Source organism: Ascaphus truei, chromosome 18, assembly GCF_040206685.1.
Source record: "Ascaphus truei isolate aAscTru1 chromosome 18, aAscTru1.hap1, whole genome shotgun sequence".
Classification (NCBI taxonomy): domain Eukaryota; kingdom Metazoa; phylum Chordata; class Amphibia; order Anura; family Ascaphidae; genus Ascaphus; species Ascaphus truei.
The window spans coordinates 2,950,850-2,971,003 of NC_134500.1; the positions used below are offsets into that span (position 1 = coordinate 2,950,850).

Sequence of the window (20,154 nt, forward strand, 5' to 3'; positions counted from 1 at the left end):
ACTGTGTGTGTGCGGTCCCTGTCCATGGGGACACAAATGCAGTGCAACGTTGTTACTGTGTGTGTGCGGTCCCTGTCCATGGGGACACAAATACAGTGCAACGTTGTTACTGTGTGTGTGCGCTCCCTGTCCATGGGGACACAAATACAGTGCAACGTTGTTACTGTGTGTGTGCGCTCCCTGTCCATGGGGACACAAATACAGTGCAACGTTGTTACTGTGTGTGTGCGGTCCCTGTCCATGGGGACACAAATGCAGTGCAACGTTGTTACTGTGTGTGTGCGGTCCCTGTCCATGGGGACACAAATACAGTGCAACGTTGTTACTGTGTGTGTGCGGTCCCTGTCCATGGGGACACAAATACAGTGCAACGTTGTTACTGTGTGTGTGCGGTCCCTGTCCATGGGGACACAAATACAGTAAATTACTGTTTTACTTCAAAAGTTCTTGATGCCCATTATTCTCTAACCTTGCTACCTCATCACCGAGTCGCATTGCATGGCGTGCGCCTGTCGCTCATGCGATTTCTGCACATACTATATCAGGCGGGGAGGCGTGGCAGAGGCGTGGCTAGGACATCACGAAGCTGGTTCGCAATCACAATACTAACAAAAGTCACGGGTGCATACTGTGCTCACCAGCAACACGGCTCCAAACGCCACAAACTTATCCAAATCGGCGCAGCCCGAAACGCCGCGTATCCAGCTGCTGTTCAAAACAAACCTGTAAAGCTTTAATCTACTTCTCCAAGTAGTGAAGCAAGAATTGTGACATATAAGTGTTTCGTTAAATAAAATATATACAGATTGGAATAAAAGGTATTTAACATAGTGACATAGTAACTCAGAGACACAAAGTCTCCATGGTGCCACATGGAAACAATATGCCAGCACACAGCATCGTTTTAAGTCTTGTTATGCTTCATATAATATGTTTGCCGCTATCCTTGTATGAACTTGAATGCTCTTTGACTTGAAAAGGGTATCCAAGCATAATGTAACAGTGGCATTTGCTTGTCTGTCTCTTTACTCCCAGCGGTTTCTTTGCCAATGAGCATTTCAGATACATTTCAGGACATTATCCATGAAGACACACACATGTATGTGGTTTGAATGGAGGAATCTTGTTTCTCTTTCCAATTGTCTATAATCATTTTGAAGTTATTCACAACAGTTTAGTAATCTGTAGGAGACAGTAGAACATTATATCTGAAATATGTTTCACAATAGATAGAGGGTAGTGCACACACTCTGACACACTGGTAAATGTGGGGTACTTAGCTGCCGGTGCACTGGTTCTGGGGAGCTCCTGACGTCCCAAAGTGGTTCAGTAGAAAGTGAAGTAACAGGCAGAAATATATTTCACAATACCATACCAGGGGTGAGCAAACTTTATATGCCGAGACCCCCTTTTCATCCATGAAATTTCTCGGTCCCGGCTGCCTGATGTAATCACAATCACATGAAAAAAGAAAACCTTTATTAAACGGTATACAATGTAAATACAAATATGTCTAAATACTTACATATTTCAACAGCTCGCGCTTGCAAAATTAGGCTGTGTCCACGCTGCCCCTGAGAGCGGTGACATCACCAACTCTCCAAGCGTGAGCGCAGGGTGTCCTGCATAATTTTGCAGGCACGATCAGGGGGGGGGGGGGGGACTGTGAGTGTGTCTGTATGTGTGTGCGCGCAATGACTGCTGCCGAGCAAGCTTCAAAGTCAATTTTGTTTCTCCCCCCAAGCGCCAAGCTTGGGAGAGTGTATGTGCACAAAGGCAATCCTTGACAGCGCTGGGGCGTGCTCCTCCCCCGTACATCCGAAGCCCCCGCGCGTGCACACACACCATCACACGGCCGCGCACAGCTTTTTTTGCCCTCCCGCGCACAGCGTCTGCTGGCCCACGCACACCAGGTTTCGCCGCACGCTGCCTATGCCCCCCCTGGGACGCGCCCTCCAGTTTGCGGACCGCTGCATTCAATCGCAACACACACACACACAATCACAACCAACACAGACAACACACACAACACACTCAATCACAACACACACACTCAATCACAACACACACACAGACACAACACACTCAATCACAACACAGACACAACACCCACACAATCACAACACAGACACAGCACACATACATATCACAACACACACAATCACAGCCAATAAAGACACAACATACACAATCACAACACACACACACACAGAAACTCAATCACAACACACACACAGACACAATACACTCAATCACAACCAACACTGACACAAAACACAAAGACTCAATCACAACACACTCACAACACACACTCAATCACAACACCCATACAATAACAACACACACTCATATCACAACACACAGATACAACACAATCACAGCCAACACAGACATAACACACACTCAATCACAACACCCGCACACACTCACAATACAGACAGCACACATACTCAATCACAGCACACACATTCATAACAGTCACACACTTTCACAGGGGGAGGGGGAAAGTTCTCCGCTTGCTCCGGTCCCCCCGTGTGCTGCTGCAAACTGAGGCGGGGAAATAGAGGAGGAGGAGCTGTCTGTGTGCAGTGAGAGGCCCTGCCCCCGCAGCAAGCAGAGAACAGAGAAGCAGCAAGGCCCTGCCCCCGCAGCAAGCAGAGAGCACAGAGAAGCTGCAAGGCCCCGCCCCCGCAGCAAGCAGAGAACAGAGAAGCAGCAAGGCCCCGCCCCCGCAGCAAGCAGAGAACAGAGAAGCAGCAAGGCCCCGCCCGCGCAGCAAGCAGAGAGCACAGAGAAGCAGCAAGGCCCCGCCCGCGCAGCAAGCAGAGAACACAGAGAAGCAGCAAGGCCCCGCCCCGCAGCAAGCAGAGAGCACAGAGAAGCAGCAAGGCCCCGCCCCCGCAGCAAGCAGAGAGCAGAGAAGCAGCAAGGCCCCGCCCCCGCAGCAAGCAGAGAACACAGAGAAGCAGCAAGGCCCCACCCCCGCAGCAAGCAGAGAACACAGAGAAGCAGCAAGGCCCCGCCCCCGCAGCAAGCAGAGAACACAGAGAAGCAGCAAGGCTCCGCCCCCGCAGCAAGCAGAGAACACAGAGAAGCAGCAAGGCCCTGCCCCCGCAGCAAGCAGAGAACACAGAGAAGCAGCAAGGCCCCGCCCCTGCAGCAAGCAGAGAGCAGAGAGCAGAGAAGCAGCAAGGCCCGCCCCCGCAGCAAGCAGAGAACATAGAGAAGCAGCAAGGCCCCGCCCCCGCAGCAAGCAGAGAACACAGAGAAGCAGCAAGGCCCTGCCCCCGCAGCAAGCAGAGAACACAGAGAAGCAGCAAGGCCCCGCCCCTGCAGCAAGCAGAGAGCAGAGAAGCAGCAAGGCCCCGCCCCTGCAGCAAGCAGAGAGCAGAGAAGCAGCAAGGCCCGCCCCCGCAGCAAGCAGAGAACACAGAGAAGCAGCAAGGCCCCGACCCCGCAGCAAGCAGAGAACACAGAGAAGCAGCAAGGCCCCGACCCCGCAGCAAGCAGAGAGCACAGAGAAGCAGCAAGGCCCTGCCCCCGCAGCAAGCAGAGAACACAGAGAAGCAGCAAGGCCCTGCCCCCGCAGCAAGCAGAGAGCAGAGAGCAGAGAAGCAGCAAGGCCCGCCCCCGCAGCAAGCAGAGAACATAGAGAAGCAGCAAGGCCCCGCCCCCGCAGCAAGCAGAGAACACAGAGAAGCAGCAAGGCCCCGCCCCCGCAGCAAGCAGAGAGCACAGTGAAGCAGCAAGGCCCCGCCCCTGCAGCAAGCAGAGAGCAGAGAAGCAGCAAGGCCCCGCCCCCGCAGCAAGCAGAGAGCACAGAGAAGCAGCAAGGCCCCACCCCCGCAGCAAGCAGAGAACGTAGAGAAGCAGCAAGGCCCTGCCCCCGCAGCAAGCAGAGAGCACAGAGAAGCAGCAAGGCCCCGCCCCTGCAGCAAGCAGAGAGCAGAGAAGCAGCAAGGCCCCGCCCCGCAGCAAGCAGAGAACACAGAGAAGCAGCAAGGCCCCGCCCCCGCAGCAAGCGGAGAACACAGAGAAGCAGCAGGGCCCCGACCCCGCAGCAAAAAGAGAACACAGAGAAGCAGCAAGGCCCCGCCCCCGCAGCAAGCAGAGAACACAGAGAAGCAGCAAGGCCCCGACCCCGCAACAAAAAGAGAACACAGAGAAGCAGCAAGGCCCGCCCCCGCAGCAAGCAGAGAACACAGAGAAGCAGCAAGGCCCCGACCCCGCAACAAAAAGAGAACACAGAGAAGCAGCAAGGCCCGCCCCCGCAGCAAGCGGAGAACACAGAGAAGCAGCAAGGCCCCGACCCCGCAGCAAAAAGAGAACACAGAGAAGCAGCAAGGCCCGCCCCCGCAGCAAGCGGAGAACACAGAGAAGCAGCAAGGCCCCGACCCCGCAGCAAAAAGAGAACACAGAGAAGCAGCAAGGCCCGCCCCCGCAGCAAGCAGAGAACACAGAGAAGCAGCAAGGACCCGCCCCCGCAGCTAGCAGAGAACACAGAGAAGCAGCAAGGCCCCGCCCCCGCAGCAAGCAGAGAGCAGAGAGAAGCAGCAAGGCCCCGCCCCCGCAGCAAGCAGAGAACACAGTGATGCAGCAAGGCCCCGCCCCCGCAGCAAGCAGAGAACACAGAGAAGCAACAAGGCCCCGCCCCCGCAGCAAGCAGAGAGCAGAGAGAAGCAGCAAGGCCCCGCCCCCGCAGCAAGCAGAGAACATAGAGAAGCAGCAAGGCCCGCCCCCGCAGCAAGCAGAGAGCAGAGAGAAGCAGCAAGGCCCCGCCCCCACAGCAAGCAGAGAGCAGAGAGAAGCAGCAAGGCCCCGCCCCCGCAGCAAGCAGAGAACATAGAGAAGCAGCAAGGCCCCGCCCCCGCAGCAAGCAGAGAACACAGAGAAGCAGCAAGGCCCGCCCCCGCAACAAGCAGAGAGCAGAGAGAAGCAGCAAGGCCCCGCCACCGCAGCATGCAAAGAACACAGAAGCAGCAAGGCCCCGCCCCCGCAGCAAGCAGAGAAGCAGCAAGGCCCCGCCCCCGCAGCAAGCAGAGAACACAGAGAAGCAACAAGGCCCCGCCCCCGCAGCAAGCAGAGAGCAGAGAGAAGCAGCAAGGCCCCGCCCCCGAAGCAAGCAGAGAACACAGAGAAGCAGCAAGGCCCCTCCCCCGCAGCAAGCAGAGAACACAGAGAAGCAACAAGGCCCCGCCCCCGCAGCAAGCAGAGAACACAGAGAAGCAGCAAGGCCCCGCCCCCGCAGCAAGCAGAGAGAAGAAGCAAGGCCCCGCCCCCACAGCAAGCAGAGAGCAGAGAGAAGCAGCAAGGCCCCGCCCCCGCAGCAAGCAGAGAACATAGAGAAGCAGCAAGGCCCCGCCCCCGCAGCAAGCAGAGAACACAGAGAAGCAGCAAGGCCCGCCCCCGCAACAAGCAGAGAGCAGAGAGAAGCAGCAAGGCCCCGCCCCCGCAGCATGCAAAGAACACAGAAGCAGCAAGGCCCCGCCCCCGCAGCAAGCAGAGAAGCAGCAAGGCCCCGCCCCCGCAGCAAGCAGAGAACACAGAGAAGCAGCAAGGCCCCGCCCCCGCAGCAAGCAGAGAACACAGAGAAGCAGCAAGGCCCCGCCCCCGCAGCAAGCAGAGAAGCAACCAGCACGGAGCTTGTTCAGCCGCCTGCCCGCGTGCAGCATCTGCCGGCCCGCCGCCTGTGTCCCCCCTAAATAATCTTGCGCCCCCCTGTTTGCTCACCGCTGCCATATACAACAATGTCTAAGAAAAATAGAGCAATGTGTTTAGATAACAGACACAATGTAAACATCGATCACATGCACTTACATAACGCTATAAGTATCAGGGCTGCCTAGATATTTCTGCGTGGTCATTCGCAGAATACGCATGAATTTGTAGCATTAAATTAATCAAACTATATAAACAAAATGACAATTGTCATCTTAAAGCTGCAGTCCAAGCTGCCATTTTAAAAATTGGTTTTTTTCCCCCTTTTAATATGTGCATCAATAAAATCCACAGACAAATAAGTAATTAGCTAAGTTACCAATAAATCCGTTCTCTTGTGATCGATCAGCGAAGATTCAGCTCAGGGGTTCACTAAATGGCTGTCATTGCAGCAGAAGAGGACCAAAGTTGCTAAGTTCTGTGGGGAAGATCATGTGACCAGGCCTTGTGTCACTAGATACAATTGGTGCACTGCTAGAGAGAGGGCAGGGCTCAAAAATGGGTGTGCCAGAGCCTGTTTCAGAAGAGGAAGGGGGTGTGACTTTGTAAATGGTTGCTAGAGAAACAAAAAATGCTTCTTACATTATAATACATAAAAAATGTCATTCATATCTGTTTTAAAAAAAAGTATTTTCTCATAATACAGAACTGATTTATTATAAAAAAAACACACGTAGGATATTGCTTGGACTGCTGCTTTAAACAAATAAATAAAGTGCTTGAATAAAAGAAGACAGTTACTGGGTAAATTAGGTTTGTAGATGTAGCTATTGGGGTCTCCTAGGGCAGGGATAGGCAAACTGGGGGGGCACGAGATTTTCCAGGGGGCGCGGCAGTTACAGAGGCCCCGCACTCCTCCCCAAGGCATTTAAATGAAATGTCGGGGGACCGCGCTAGGCCTCTGTAAATTACCATACTTTGGTTTCAGGCGATGTGACGTCACATGACATGGCGTCATTTGACACCGGAGTCAAGGTTAGGGGGGGGGGGCACAGTAGGGGAGAGCAGGCAGGGATATATCCCGGTGTACTGTTTGGTGATTCAATTATTGTGTTCTGTGTACAGCTATCCTGCAGGGGATATACATTCACAGTGCAGATTATATTTGGACGGCATGTCCACATACCACAGTATACTGCTTTAGTCAATTAAGCAGAGTGCTCAGTAACAGCCTAATCCTGTTTTTTTTATAAAATTATTAGCTTTCCTGATTTAACTACTGTGTATAGTGTTTTTTGTATGTCATTTGGTGCAGAATCAATCCACATGCCACCAACCTATCATTGATTTGCACATACAGTGTTAACAACAATCTATTAGTTTAAATATTATATTTACTTATGGTACACTGTTTTGAGCAACAAGATCAATAAAGGTTGGTTTGATCGGTATGCTGAACCTTATGACGCACAATACACCAACATAGGTAAAGCGTCCTTGGGCAATTACAGCTAGGTAACTGACTCTTTATTAAGGCCAATCTTTGTCAGGTGCTATTGCCGTTGTATTTAGGCATAGCATAAATGTATTAAACACTGTGGCCTTCTACCACCTCCCCATCCCTTCCCGCAAAAGTACATTATATGTCGTTAATTACTAATTACTATATGTTAAGAACCTATTTTATTTATATTATAATTAAATGTTAAGTTTTAATTGCCAAGGAGTGCAATTTCAAATGGGCTTCTAGTTGGTTGGCGTCGGCAACAAAAATGCTTTCTCCTTCCAATTGTTGTTAATTTAGGGATATGTAACCCATGGCAAATATCTTGGGGTCACCAAAGGACCCCCGCAGCATTAATCTTGGATATTTAAATTTAGGGGACGCAGTAAAAAAAAGGTTGCGTACCACTGCCCTGGGGTATCTTTTGGTCCAGATATAGGAAGAGGATTGGTAACATAAAAAACAAGAATACATTCAATATTAATACGACATATTCTTGTATCATCTGAAGTTTAGATTGTAACCCATACACATATACAATAGGAGCGCATGATTAATTAACAGAGCGTGACAGTCAGTTTTAATTTATAACCAGGGTTGTTATAATAATCTTACACATTAATTAAGTAAACTAAAGATAGAAAAGACCAATTATAAAATCAATATGAACTTGTACAATGACTTGTTTCTATAATTGAAATCATAGCGAATAGCCAGTGGAACCTTTTGTTACTCGCAAATCTTCAAGTTTTTCCTATTTCCAGCACAATGTGCTTCTGCTTTCTAGCTCCCACTTGTCTCTGTGCCTCACATAGGATGCTTCTTGTAACACAGTTTGTTCAGAGTACTTTTTTATTGTCTGGCTTTAGCTTCAGGGTTGTTACATGACAGATTTAAAGCAGTCTAAGTGCCATGCTGGGGCAGAGGATGCAGGTTGCACTTGTACTTCAATAAGCCCGGATCTAATCTCTGTTGGAAGAGTGGTATTGACTTTTACTACAACAAATAATTCCAGAAAGCCATGGAAGACAAAAGCAATCTAAAAGCAGAATGTGAAGGACCCGGGTAGCTGAAAGCTTATAAAAATCATTCCATATTACTTAGTAAAGTTGTGTACAGTTACTGAACAGACATGCAAACATATTTCTCTGTATTCATTTCCATCTGTGTGGCAGCTTTGATTATGCCACCAGCCTGTGGCCATAGTGAGCGTGGTGTGAACACGTGGCAGCAGCTCTATCGGGCCAGCCATAGAGCGCGCGAGGTGAGCAGCAACGGCGCGGCAGATTTTTGAAAAGATAACTTATTTTGTTTTTCCGTGCGTTGGCCGCAACACTTGAACGGTTCAGCCAATGAGGGCGAACAAGCCTGGTGACGCGTCCGCCACGCCCCTGCCATGCCTCCCCATCGCCTCCATCCTAGAGAGCACACTTCGCTTGGGCGACACGCGGTGCCTTGTGCTCCGTCACGTGTGCGCCTACACTATGGATCAAGCCGAAGCTGTGCAAATATCTTAGCAATGCAATGGGCAGAACTAAACATCATCTATGGAAAGCAAAGTGGTAAACAAACAAAGGCTAAATATTAACTCGAAAGACATGTCCATATACAAAGTACAAAGAAAATTGAACGTTGTTAAACACAATCTTTTGAACTAAGTATCCATAAGAGTAGGCACATTATGCAGTTTCTCTAATAACGTACAGTATATACAGTGAAACCATTGGTATTGTTTGATCCATATATTGTTGCCTGTGATATATTTTACTCCTAATGCAGCCTTGTATCCTGAAATAAAATGATTCAACTATGGTATATATCCATTTAAAGAATACATATATTGCACATGAATTCATACTGGGGACACTCAGATGAAGCAGACGCTATTGCACCCGCAATGCATTGTGTTAACACTGGCACATTATACACAATGGTTAAGGCGATAACACAGGTGTTATTTAATGTGTTGTTGTGTGTATTAACTCATGTTAACGGGGTAACAGCTGCTACATTTGTAAGTGAATCTCGTTTAAAAAGGCACTCCAACTGTCCGACCTGGTTCAAACATGTATATACAATTTTATTTTCAGTGAATATAATACTACTGATTGTAGAGATTTACATGCTATGATCACACGTGTAGAAAACACGCACAGTACTGTGGCTTTTTTTAAATTTTTTACCAGACCTAAGAAAATCTGTTGTTCTGTTTCCCTGGATCAGGATTTAAACCATAACAAAAAAGCAAGACAAGTCCTGTATGCTTTGCCATGAACAATCACAAGACAAATGTTCAAGATCAATGAGGAGATGTTCTAACACTGTCTTTGGGGTTTTCGTAAAACCAGGGAGTTTTACTGCTGTGTATTCACAAAGAAAGCCCCCCCCCCAGCCATGGGCAGGGGGGGTCTCATGACCGGGGGGAGGGGCTGGCCTTCCCCTCGCTGGCCCGCCATCACCTCTCCCTCCCCAGGCCAGGGGAGGAGGCAACCGGGGCCTTCTTAACCGGGGCTGGTGGGCAGCACGGTCTCTTTGCTGCCCGCCAGGCTGACCCTCCCCATCCTGTCTGGCAGGGAGTGGCATTTACCCCTCTTAAGTTTATGTATAACTAAATAGCCGTGGCCATTTTACCGCCCGTTTCCCGTTTCCTGTCTTTATTCGCGTTATATGTGGGTACAAGGCGGGGGGAGAGGGGAACCCCTTGGCAGCCTCCCTGGTCATGTATATTCACTAATATACAGTAATAAGGGTGATAATGTGGCTATTTGTCTTCCAGGTGGGAGGGCACACCATGCTGCCAATACGCTGGATGCCACCGGAGAGTATTATGTACAGAAAGTTCACCACGGAGAGTGATGTCTGGAGCTTTGGTGTTATCCTCTGGGAGATATTTACTTATGGAAAGCAACCCTGGTTCCAGCTCTCAAATACAGAGGTACAGTATTACATAAACACTGTCCTATACAATGTGCAGGTACTGTGTGATCAGACTGGGGATACAATGTGCAGGTACTGTGTGATCAGACTGGGGATACAATGTGCAGGTACTGTGTGATCAGACTGGGGATACAGTGTGCAGGTACTGTGTGAACAGACTGGGGATACAATGTGCAGGTACTGTGTGATCAGACTGGGATACAATGTGCAGGTACTGTGTGATCAGACTCGGGATACAATGTGCAGGTACTGTGTGATCAGACTCGGGATACAATGTGCAGGTACTGTGTGATCAGACTCGGGATACAATGTGCAGGTACTGTGTGAACAGACTGGGGATACAATGTGCAGGTACTGTTTGATCAGACTGCGGATACAATGTGCAGGTACTGTTTGATCAGACTGGGGATACAATGTGTAGGTACTGTGTGATCAGACTCGGGATACAATGTGCAGGTACTGTGTGAACAGACTGGGGATACAATGTGCAGGTACTGTGTGATCAGACTGGGATACAATGTGCAGGTACTGTGTGATCAGACTCGGGATACAATGTGCAGGTACTGTGTGATCAGACTCGGGATACAATGTGCAGGTACTGTGTGATCAGACTCGGGATACAATGTGCAGGTACTGTGTGAACAGACTGGGGATACAATGTGCAGGTACTGTTTGATCAGACTGCGGATACAATGTGCAGGTACTGTTTGATCAGACTGGGGATACAATGTACAGGTACTGTGTGAACAGACTGGGGATACAATGTGCAGGTACTGTGTGATCAGACTGCGGATACAATCTACAGGTACTGTTTGATCAGACTGGGGATACAATGTGCAGGTACTGTTTGAACAGACTGGGGAAATGCAATTCTTTGCTAAAATAAAAAGATAAACAAACCAAGTCAAATAAAGAATGTGGTGCAATACAGATCGTATTAGTTACATTACTTTACTGAATGTACTTCCGTCTGCAGATCTCAAACATGACTAGGAAAAGCTGCAACATTTAGATTAGAAATGACATGTATATAAATGCAATCACATTCTTACGGGGTTTTTTTAAATAAAAAGTTATTAATCTATAATATAATGTTACGGTGAGTTTTCTGGACACTTGTAAGCGGACATCACCGACATTAGATTCCTATGTTTGCGATTGTGCCAGTAATATAACAGTGCAAATGATGGAAGTTTTTAGGTATTGTAGCAGGTACCCCACACATCCTCCTGGGATATCTATGCAACTTCTCAATTTCTGATATTTCTGTTGCCCTTAAATCAATAAATTATCCAGGTACATTAAAATGTTTTGTTTCTATTAGGTAAGGTGTCAAGAGACAATATATGTGCAAATGTTAAGTCATTTGGTTTATTACTCCATATGAATAATTGCATAACATTTCGGATTATTTCTCTTGATACTCAATTACAAATTAACTGTTTTTGGAAGACTAATAAATCCCTCATATGAAATTTCTCTGGAATTAATTTTGTAGAAAAGTGTGCTAGATTTAATAATACACCTGTAACAAATTGATAGTATTTGGAAAGTAACCATCAATTATGCCTCTTTTTATACATTTGATATAGTTTAAAAAACAATATAATTGTCTCAGACTCATCCACAAACAACATAACTAATCTCTGCAATTATTGGATCCTAATGTGATGTGTCCGATTCAGTACGTTACAGTAACACATTCTTTAGGTTTTGCGCCATATTTACCAAGTGATGCTTTCCCATAAGACACCTTCCAGCGCTGGAAGACAGCGTGCGGCACATTCACGTACTTTAAATGCGCGGAAAGGGATTTTATGGAATAGCAATACTTCCTATGTATCGGCCTTGGTTTGTAACTGATAAACGCAGGCCCAGATTCACTGAGCACCATTATCTTATTTAATATGACATAACAGACTGTAGCCTATCATGCTAGCTACTATTAGTGTACACAGGTGCTATTTCCAAATCGCTCCTATTAAAATAACCACATTCCTCCCTCCAAGTTCCTCCACTAACTAACGGCTTTGTTTCAATGGCAGTTATTCCTGCATAATATAAAGAAAGGAAGTGGACAAACAACAGGATATCTGACACAAATCGCATTGCCCGCTGTGTTTATTCTCACATTAATACACATTTTAGTGCAAACACAAGTGCGCACAACGTTTCGCGGGCAGGGGGTTTGGGCTCCACATTCCCTCCTCATGTCGGAGCCGGGATCCCACTTCTGCCGACCGGAGGGGGGGAGCTGGAGGATGGGAAGTTCCCAGACCGCAGGACCGCTCCTCCCCCTAAGGTAAGAGTGTCCCAAGATAGTGTGTGTGTTTTGAGAGGGGGGGGGGGGTCTTATCTTCTCCGATTCTCCGAAGCGGCCCTCCTCCAGGCAGGATTGCGTTTTCATGGCGACCCTCATCAAATGACAGTACATTGCCATGACAATGCGACGTCACAAGACTCCGCTACACTGCAGGAAGAGGGCCTCTCTTCAAGGAATCGTCCGAGGGTCCCCGCTGCCTGGGTGCCGCCTTGGACCCCGCAAAGGCTAAGGGCGCGCTTGGGTTTCCCCCCCTTCAGCCCTCCGAAACATTGTGTGCACTTGTGTCTGCACAAAAAGGGGTATTAATACGAAAATAAACACAGCGGACAACGTTTTCTGTGTCAAAAAATCCTGTGTGCAGTGACTTCCTGTCTTTATATTGTGGATTCATAAATGTTAAGGAAAAGATCGGCGTTTGAAGCAGCCAGCACGGGGTTTGCCGGAGTCGGGCATGAGGTATTGGATACATTGATCGGTGTTACATGTGTCAGTGTCTAAATACATGTGCTGAAAGGTTATTTGTGCATAGACAGTCAGGAGAAACATAGCGCCTGTTCCTGTTTAAGTTAACATAATGTTCACGGACTTAATGAGACCTAATGAACCTGGGCCTATAAACCGTAATACCCCTTATACTGAAAATGTGACTGTGCTAATTTTAGATTTTATTTATTTATTTATAAGATATTTTACCAGGAAGTAATACATTGAGAGTTACCTCTCGTTTTCAAGTATGTCCTGGGCACAGAGTTAAGACAAATAATACATGGTTACAAGTACAGTTACATAAATGAACAGGGTATACATTATATACAAGACATTGCATGCAGAATTAAAGAAAATATATATTATGGGCGTATGAAACAGTTACAGACCAGGTTAAAATGTGAGACAGCCTTAGATTTGAAAGAACTTAAACTGGTGGTGGATGTGAGAGTCTCTGGTAGGTTGTTTCAGTTTTGGGGTGCACGGTAAGAGGAGGAGGAACGGCTGGATACTTTGTTGAGCCTTGGGACCATGAACAGTCTTTTGGAGTCTGATCTCAGGTGATAGGTGCTGCGTGTGGTAGGGGTGAGGAGCTTGTTCAGATAGCTGGGTAGCTTGCCATAAAGAATTTAAAGGCAAGACAGGAAAGGTGAACTTTGGCTCGACTGTTAATAGAAAGAATGGTGTATGTGGGGTATACTGTATATAGTATTGCCACTGTCCTGGAACAGGATTGTTCATTTCTGTTCCCCCATTGCAGCTCTGCCTGCTAAGCCCTTTATATTTCAGTTGCATGTTTTTCCTGCTCTGAAAAATGACAGTGCCTGTGTAATCAATACATTATTGTTACACACTCCCTTCTTACAATGCCAGTAGCTGGTTGCCTTTCCAACCTCTTTAATCCCCCTGGCTAAGTGGACTTTTCCATACCCCCCTGTCTGTATTCACAGGTAGCATAGTCCTGTCACTATTCCTGTGTGACAAAGATTACTCACTTCCTTTTCCATCCAAAGCAGGCTGAGTACCTCTCATGCTATCTACCCCCTGGCAAGGCCATTCTGTTTTTACCTTCCCTTGATACAAAGCACCCCACATAGAGAAGCACTCTCTTACCACTCCACGACATCTACAAGTACCCTTTATTTGCTGTGACTTTCACAATAAAGTTAAGAAAATACATAAGGACTTGTGCTTTCAAAGAGGGATGAGTTAAGTGCTGGGCTGTCTGCACTACGAGGAACTTGCGGTTACAGGTCTACATGCTTCAGGACACACCCGTGGCTTCCTGCACTTGCTGGACTCAAAGTTTGCATCCGTGGGTCATTAACCTTATAGAGCTCTGCTTTGCCAGCTAGTTCCCCTGCTACACACACAGCTTTAACATAGTTGTTTATTACCATTTAGATTTAGTCTTTTGGCTCACAGCCTAACCACATTCAGCTCAGATATTCAGTGATAGTCTGTTACTGTGTATCTCAGGGATTCAGTCACAGGGTTGAGGGAAGTACCAGGTGACTACGGTCTTCCTGGGAACGGGCCTGAAAAAGGGGTTTCCATACCCCGAAACATTGCCCCCCCTGCCCTGGACTTTTAACCCCCCCCCATGTTTCCTCTCTCTCCCTCCATCCCTTCCCTGTCTTTTCCCCTGCCCTAGTACATAGTGCTATTTTTGGTCCTTGTTTGACCATTGTGTGCATCATACTGCTGCGGCAGAGTTTATTCGAGCATTTGCCCGTTCTCTGCCGCAGCAGTAGCCTGGCGCGCGCCCGAGAGTGACGGGCGCGCGCCGAAGCAGCGGAAGAGCGCCCTCCGATCGGGGCGCTCTCCCTACCGCTGCCGGGTCCGCCGGGTCCCCCGGAACCCCCTGCCGCCGTCCCGCGATCGCGGGACACCAGGGCTCCCTCGGGGAGCCCCTGGACGCGCGTGCAGGGGGCGCACGCTCCCGAAGACGCGTGACCGCGCGTCTATGACGCGCGGCACGCCGAGGGGCGGCCACTAGCAAGCCGGGAGATTTCCCGGCTTGCGGTACCGACCACACTCGAATAAAGTGTGTCGGTACTGTACGTGTATCATTAAAATTTTCCTTTGGCTGATCCATTTACTCTTTGCTTTTCTATTTGAGTGCTGGGAACATTTGAGTGTTATTTAGATTATTTGGGAGGAAATATGGTCCTCTCGGTTCCCGTTTGCACCACCAGCTTTTCCCTTTATACATACTTTGTGTGCTGTCTAATATATATTTTCCCATAATCCTGTCACTATTCCTGTGTGACAAAGATTACTCACTTCCTTTTCCATCCTAAGCAGGCTGAGTACCTCTCATGCTATCTACCCCCTGGCAAGGCCATTCTGTTCTTACCTTCCCTTGATACAAAGCATTCCACATAGAGAAGCACTCTCTTACCACTCCACAACATCTACAAGTACCCTTTATTTGCTGTGACTTTCCCAATAAAGTTAAGAAAATACATAAGGACTTGTTGTGCTTTCAAAGAGGGATGAGTTAAGCTATCTGGCCTCATTCACATCCTACACTTGACCCTGGTTCCAGAATAGCCACAGACTAGATGATGTGAATGCTACATACACTATGTATCAGCAGTTCAGCACTTGAGACAGCACACACATTGTTGAAAACCTCAGGGGGTTACAGTAATGGTTTCAATTAAACTACTACAAGTGGAACGGGCACTGTTCTTGTAATGATTTCACTGGTATAAAATACTTTTATAGGCCTAGTGACCTCTTGCACTAGAGACAAACGAAATAATTCAGCCCAACACTTATTATTTTTACTTCTATTTTTAACACGTGAAAGTTTTGCAGTGTCAATAGAATCTCAGGGGGGGAAATAATTGTAATAGAACATTATTCCTTTGATGTAGGGATGGCCCTGGATGAGTTTTTGTGCACGTACAAACTCTTTGCATTAATATTTTGTTCTCAAAATAACAGTGAGTACAAAAAGTACAAAAATGACTTCCAGTTGTGGACAATTTTATATTATAGATCTCATATATATTACTCCAGTTAAATGTTTAAAGAACTCTGAACCAAGCTGAAGAAATGTTTTAGAGTGTCAGCTCACTTTCATGTCTCAATTGTAAAGTACGTTTCTGACTTTTAAATCTGAGCTCCCATTTGAATGTTACAGTAACAGCTGCAACAAACTATGACGAATGTTACATAGTTACATAGTTACATAGTAGATGAGGTTGAAAAAAGACGTACGTCCATCAAGTTCAACCTATGCTAAATTTAGACAACAGATACTTTATTCTATATCTATACTTACTTATTGATCCAGAGGAAGGCAGACAAAAAAAACCCCATTAAGGGGAAAAATTAATTCCTTCCTGACTCCAAGAATTGGCAATCGGATTAATCCCTGGATCAACATCCTTCCCATGTATACTTATTTGGTATATCCCTGTATACCTTTCCCATCTAAAAAGATGTCCAACCTTTTTTTTAACAAATCTAGTGTATCTGCCATCACAGTCTCCATGGGTAATGAATTCCACATTTTAACTGCCCTTACTGTAAAGAACCCTTTCCTTTGTTGCTGGTGAAATTTCCTTTCCTCCAACCTTAAAGGATGGCCCAGAGTCCTTTGTACTGCCCATGGGATGAATAGTTATTTTGAAAGCTCCTTGTATTGTCCCTGAATATATTTGTATATAGTTATCATATCCCCTCTTTGACGCCTCTTTTCTAATGTAAATAAATCTAATTTAGCTAGCCTCTCCTCATAAGTTAGAATGTCCACCCCCTTTATTAATTTGGTGGCTCTTCTCTGCACTCTCTCTAGTTCCATAATGTCTTTTCTTAGGATTGGTGCCCAAAATTGTACTCCATATTCAAGGTGTGGTCTTACTAATGCTTTGTAAAGGGGCATAATTATGTTTACTTCCCTTCCATCCATTGCCCGTTTGATGCAAGATAAGATCTTGTTTGCCTTTGCAGCTACTGCATGACATTGGGCACTATTGCTAAGCCTGCTGTCTACAAGCACTCCTAAATCCTTCTCCATCAAGGATTCCCCCAATATATCTCCATTTAATTTGTAAGTCGCCTTTTTATTCTTGCATCCCAAATGCATAACCTTACATTTATCTGTATTAAACCTCATTTGCCATTTACCTGCCCACGTTTCCAGTCTCTCCAAGTGCTTCTGAAGAGAAATTACATCCTGCTCTGATTTTATTACCTTACACAATTTAGTATCATCAGCAAAGATGGAGACTTTGCTCTCGATCCCAACCTCAAGGTCATTAATAAACAAGTTAAAAAGCAGGGGTCCCAGTACCGATCCTTGAGGTACTCCACTGACGACTTTAGCCCAACCTGAAAAAGTTCCATTTATGACAACCCTCTGTTGTCTGTCCTTTAACCAGTTTTCAATCCAGGTGCATATATTATTACTGAGTCCAATTTTCTTTATTTTGTACACCAACCTCTTGTGTGAAACCGTATCAAAAGCCTTTGCAAAATCTAAGTAGACCACATCAACTGCATTACCCTGGTCTAAATTCCTACTTACCTCCTCAAAGAAACAAATAAGGTTAGTTTGGCAAGATCTATCCTTCATAAATCCATGTTGACTATTACTAATAATTTTGTTTTCCATTAGGTATTCCTGAATATTATCCCGTATTAAACCTTCAAGTAGTTTCCCTACTATTGAAGTCAGGCTTACAGGTCTGTAATTCCCCGGGTGTGATCTAGCTCCCTTTTTAAATATTGGTACCACATCTGCTTTACGCCAATCTTGTGGTACTGAGCCTGTGGAAATGGAGTCCTTGAATATTAAATATAATGGTTTTGCTATTGCTGAGCTTAACTCCTTGAGAACTCTTGGATGTATGCCATCGGGGCCAGGTGCCTTATATACTTTAATTTTTTCAAGTCGCTTATGAACTTCTTCCTCAGTTAACCAATTGGTCATTAATATGGAGGTTGTGGCTTCCTCCTGTGGCGCTACTATTGAACTTGATTCTTCCCTGGTAAACACAGAGGCAAAGAATTTGTTTAATACTTCTGCTTTTTCCTTATCTCCAATAATCTGCCTACCCATCTCACACTGAAGGGGTCCTATTTTTCCTTTTCTCATTTTTTTGTTATTAAGGTACTTAAAGAACTTTTTAGGGTTGACCTTACTTTCTATTGCAATCCTTTTTTCATTATCCATTTTTGCTAATTTAATTGCCCTTTTGCAATTTTTGTTACATTCCTTATAATTCTGATACGATGTCTCTGTCCCTTCTGACTTAAAGAATCTAAACGCCTTCCTCTTCTTGTCCATTTCCTCCCCTACCTGTTTATTTAGCCACTTTGGTTTTGACTTATTTCTTTTATACTGATAAGTGTGCTTTTCTAACAATGTTTTAAAGACTGCCCATTTATCTTCTACATTTTCCCTGCAAAAACATCATCCCATTGTATTACTACTAGATTAGACCTCAGTTTATTAAAATCTGCCTTTCTAAAGTTTAAAGTCTTTGTTGAACCCAAGTAATCTGTTTTTTGATCATTTATTTCAAATGAGACCATGTTATGTTCCCTGTTACCCAAATGTTCCAGGACTTGAATATTTGTTATTACTTCTACATTGTTTGATATGACCAAATCCAGAACTGCCCCTCTCCTGGTTGGTTCCTCAATAATTTGGGTAATATAATTATCTTTAAGCACCCCCAAAAACCTGTTTCCTTTTGTTGTAACGCTAACCTCATTGCCCCAGTCTATGTCTGGATAATTAAAATCCCCCATTATGCAAACATGACCCAGTTTTGATGCCTTCTCCATTTGCAAATGTATTTTAGCTTCCTCAATCTCACAGATATTTGGGGGTTTATAGCTTATTCCCACAAACATTTTCTTTATACTTTTACCTCCACTGCTAATTTCTATCCACATGGTCTCTACATTTTCATCATCCCTTCATAGACATCATCCCTTATAATAGGTTTTAGATCTGGTTTAACATATAGACATACTCCACCTCCCCTTCTATTTGTTCGATCCTTCCGAAAAAGAGAATACCTCTTTAAATTAACTGTCCAGTCATGAGTTTCATCCCACCATGTTTCAGTAATGCCTGTGATATCATACTGATCCCTTGCAGCTATTAATTCAAGCTCCCCCATTTTATCTGTCAGGCTTCTTGCATTAGCAAGCATGCATTTAGTTTTTTTTTTAGCCTGTACTATTATCTTATCTGCTCCTTCCTTTCTGCGCCCACTTTGTTTAGTCTTTAGAAGTTTTCTAGTATTATCTCTATTTACTATGGGTATCTCACTGCTTGTCAAACTTGCACTTGCCCCCATTCTACCTCCATACCACCTTGTATCCTCATCTATTCCATTTAGTTCAATATCTGTTTCATTCCCCTCCACCCTCCATCTTAGTTTAAAATCCTAGTTTAAAAGTGTGATACACTTTATAGTGTGGAAATATTAAATAGTGTTTGGGATTTATAAGCTTACATATATGGATACAATAGACTTGATTACAAGCCTAGCTGTATGTTTCCACACATGGGATATTAAAAAGGTTTCTAACCCACCCAATCACTGAAGTAGAAGTTTGGTCGCTGCTTTACAGAACACAGAACAACACGAGCAATGTCTGCTGTCATTAGATCTCCATGATCAGTGAGCGGTATAATACCCAGACAAGTAATGGGAAAATGCTTTAAGCCAGCAGCGGCCAACTCCAGTCCTCAAGGGCCACAAACAGGCCAGGTATTGGGGATATGCTGCTTCAACACAGGTGGTTAAATCAGTGACTCACTCAATGACTACGAAACCTGTGCTGAAGCAGGGATATCCTGAAATCCTGACCTGTTGGTGGTCCTTGAGGACAGGAATTGGCCAACCCTGCTTTAAGTCTTAAGCAAACACAGTCTTGCTATGAAAGCTCAGACTGCTGAAATAAAAAACCATCAACCCCAGTGATTCTTCTCAGTTTGGGAATAAGTACAAATATTTCCTGACTCGTTATAAGAACAATAGCAGCAAACATCGCCCAACGGCTGATATTGTCACCAGATTGGGATTTTACTTTTAATTCTTCCAAATTAGTGGATGAACTTTATTTTACTCGTATTTCCCCAGTAACAGAGAGGAAAACACTGAGAACATGCTTAAACAATTTAGCACTGGGAGTTTTCCCTATTGGAGTTTGGAGAAAGTTTGACGGGATTAATGGTAGGTCAGCACAGAGGTTTTTGGGGCAGTTAAAT

General features: G+C 45.7%; 1 protein-coding gene across 7 annotated transcripts in view; it reads left to right on the forward strand.

Moving 5' to 3' along the window:
- The window catches only part of NTRK3 (neurotrophic receptor tyrosine kinase 3), a 420,101-nt gene that overhangs the window by 387,371 nt on the left and 12,576 nt on the right, over nucleotides 1–20,154 (forward strand). For all 7 annotated transcript variants that reach the window (XM_075575194.1, XM_075575195.1, XM_075575196.1 and 4 more), the window contains one exon: nucleotides 9,939–10,097. In XM_075575194.1, coding sequence (XP_075431309.1) covers nucleotides 9,939–10,097 — 159 coding nt within the window. The remainder of the gene's footprint in view (nucleotides 1–9,938; nucleotides 10,098–20,154) is intronic.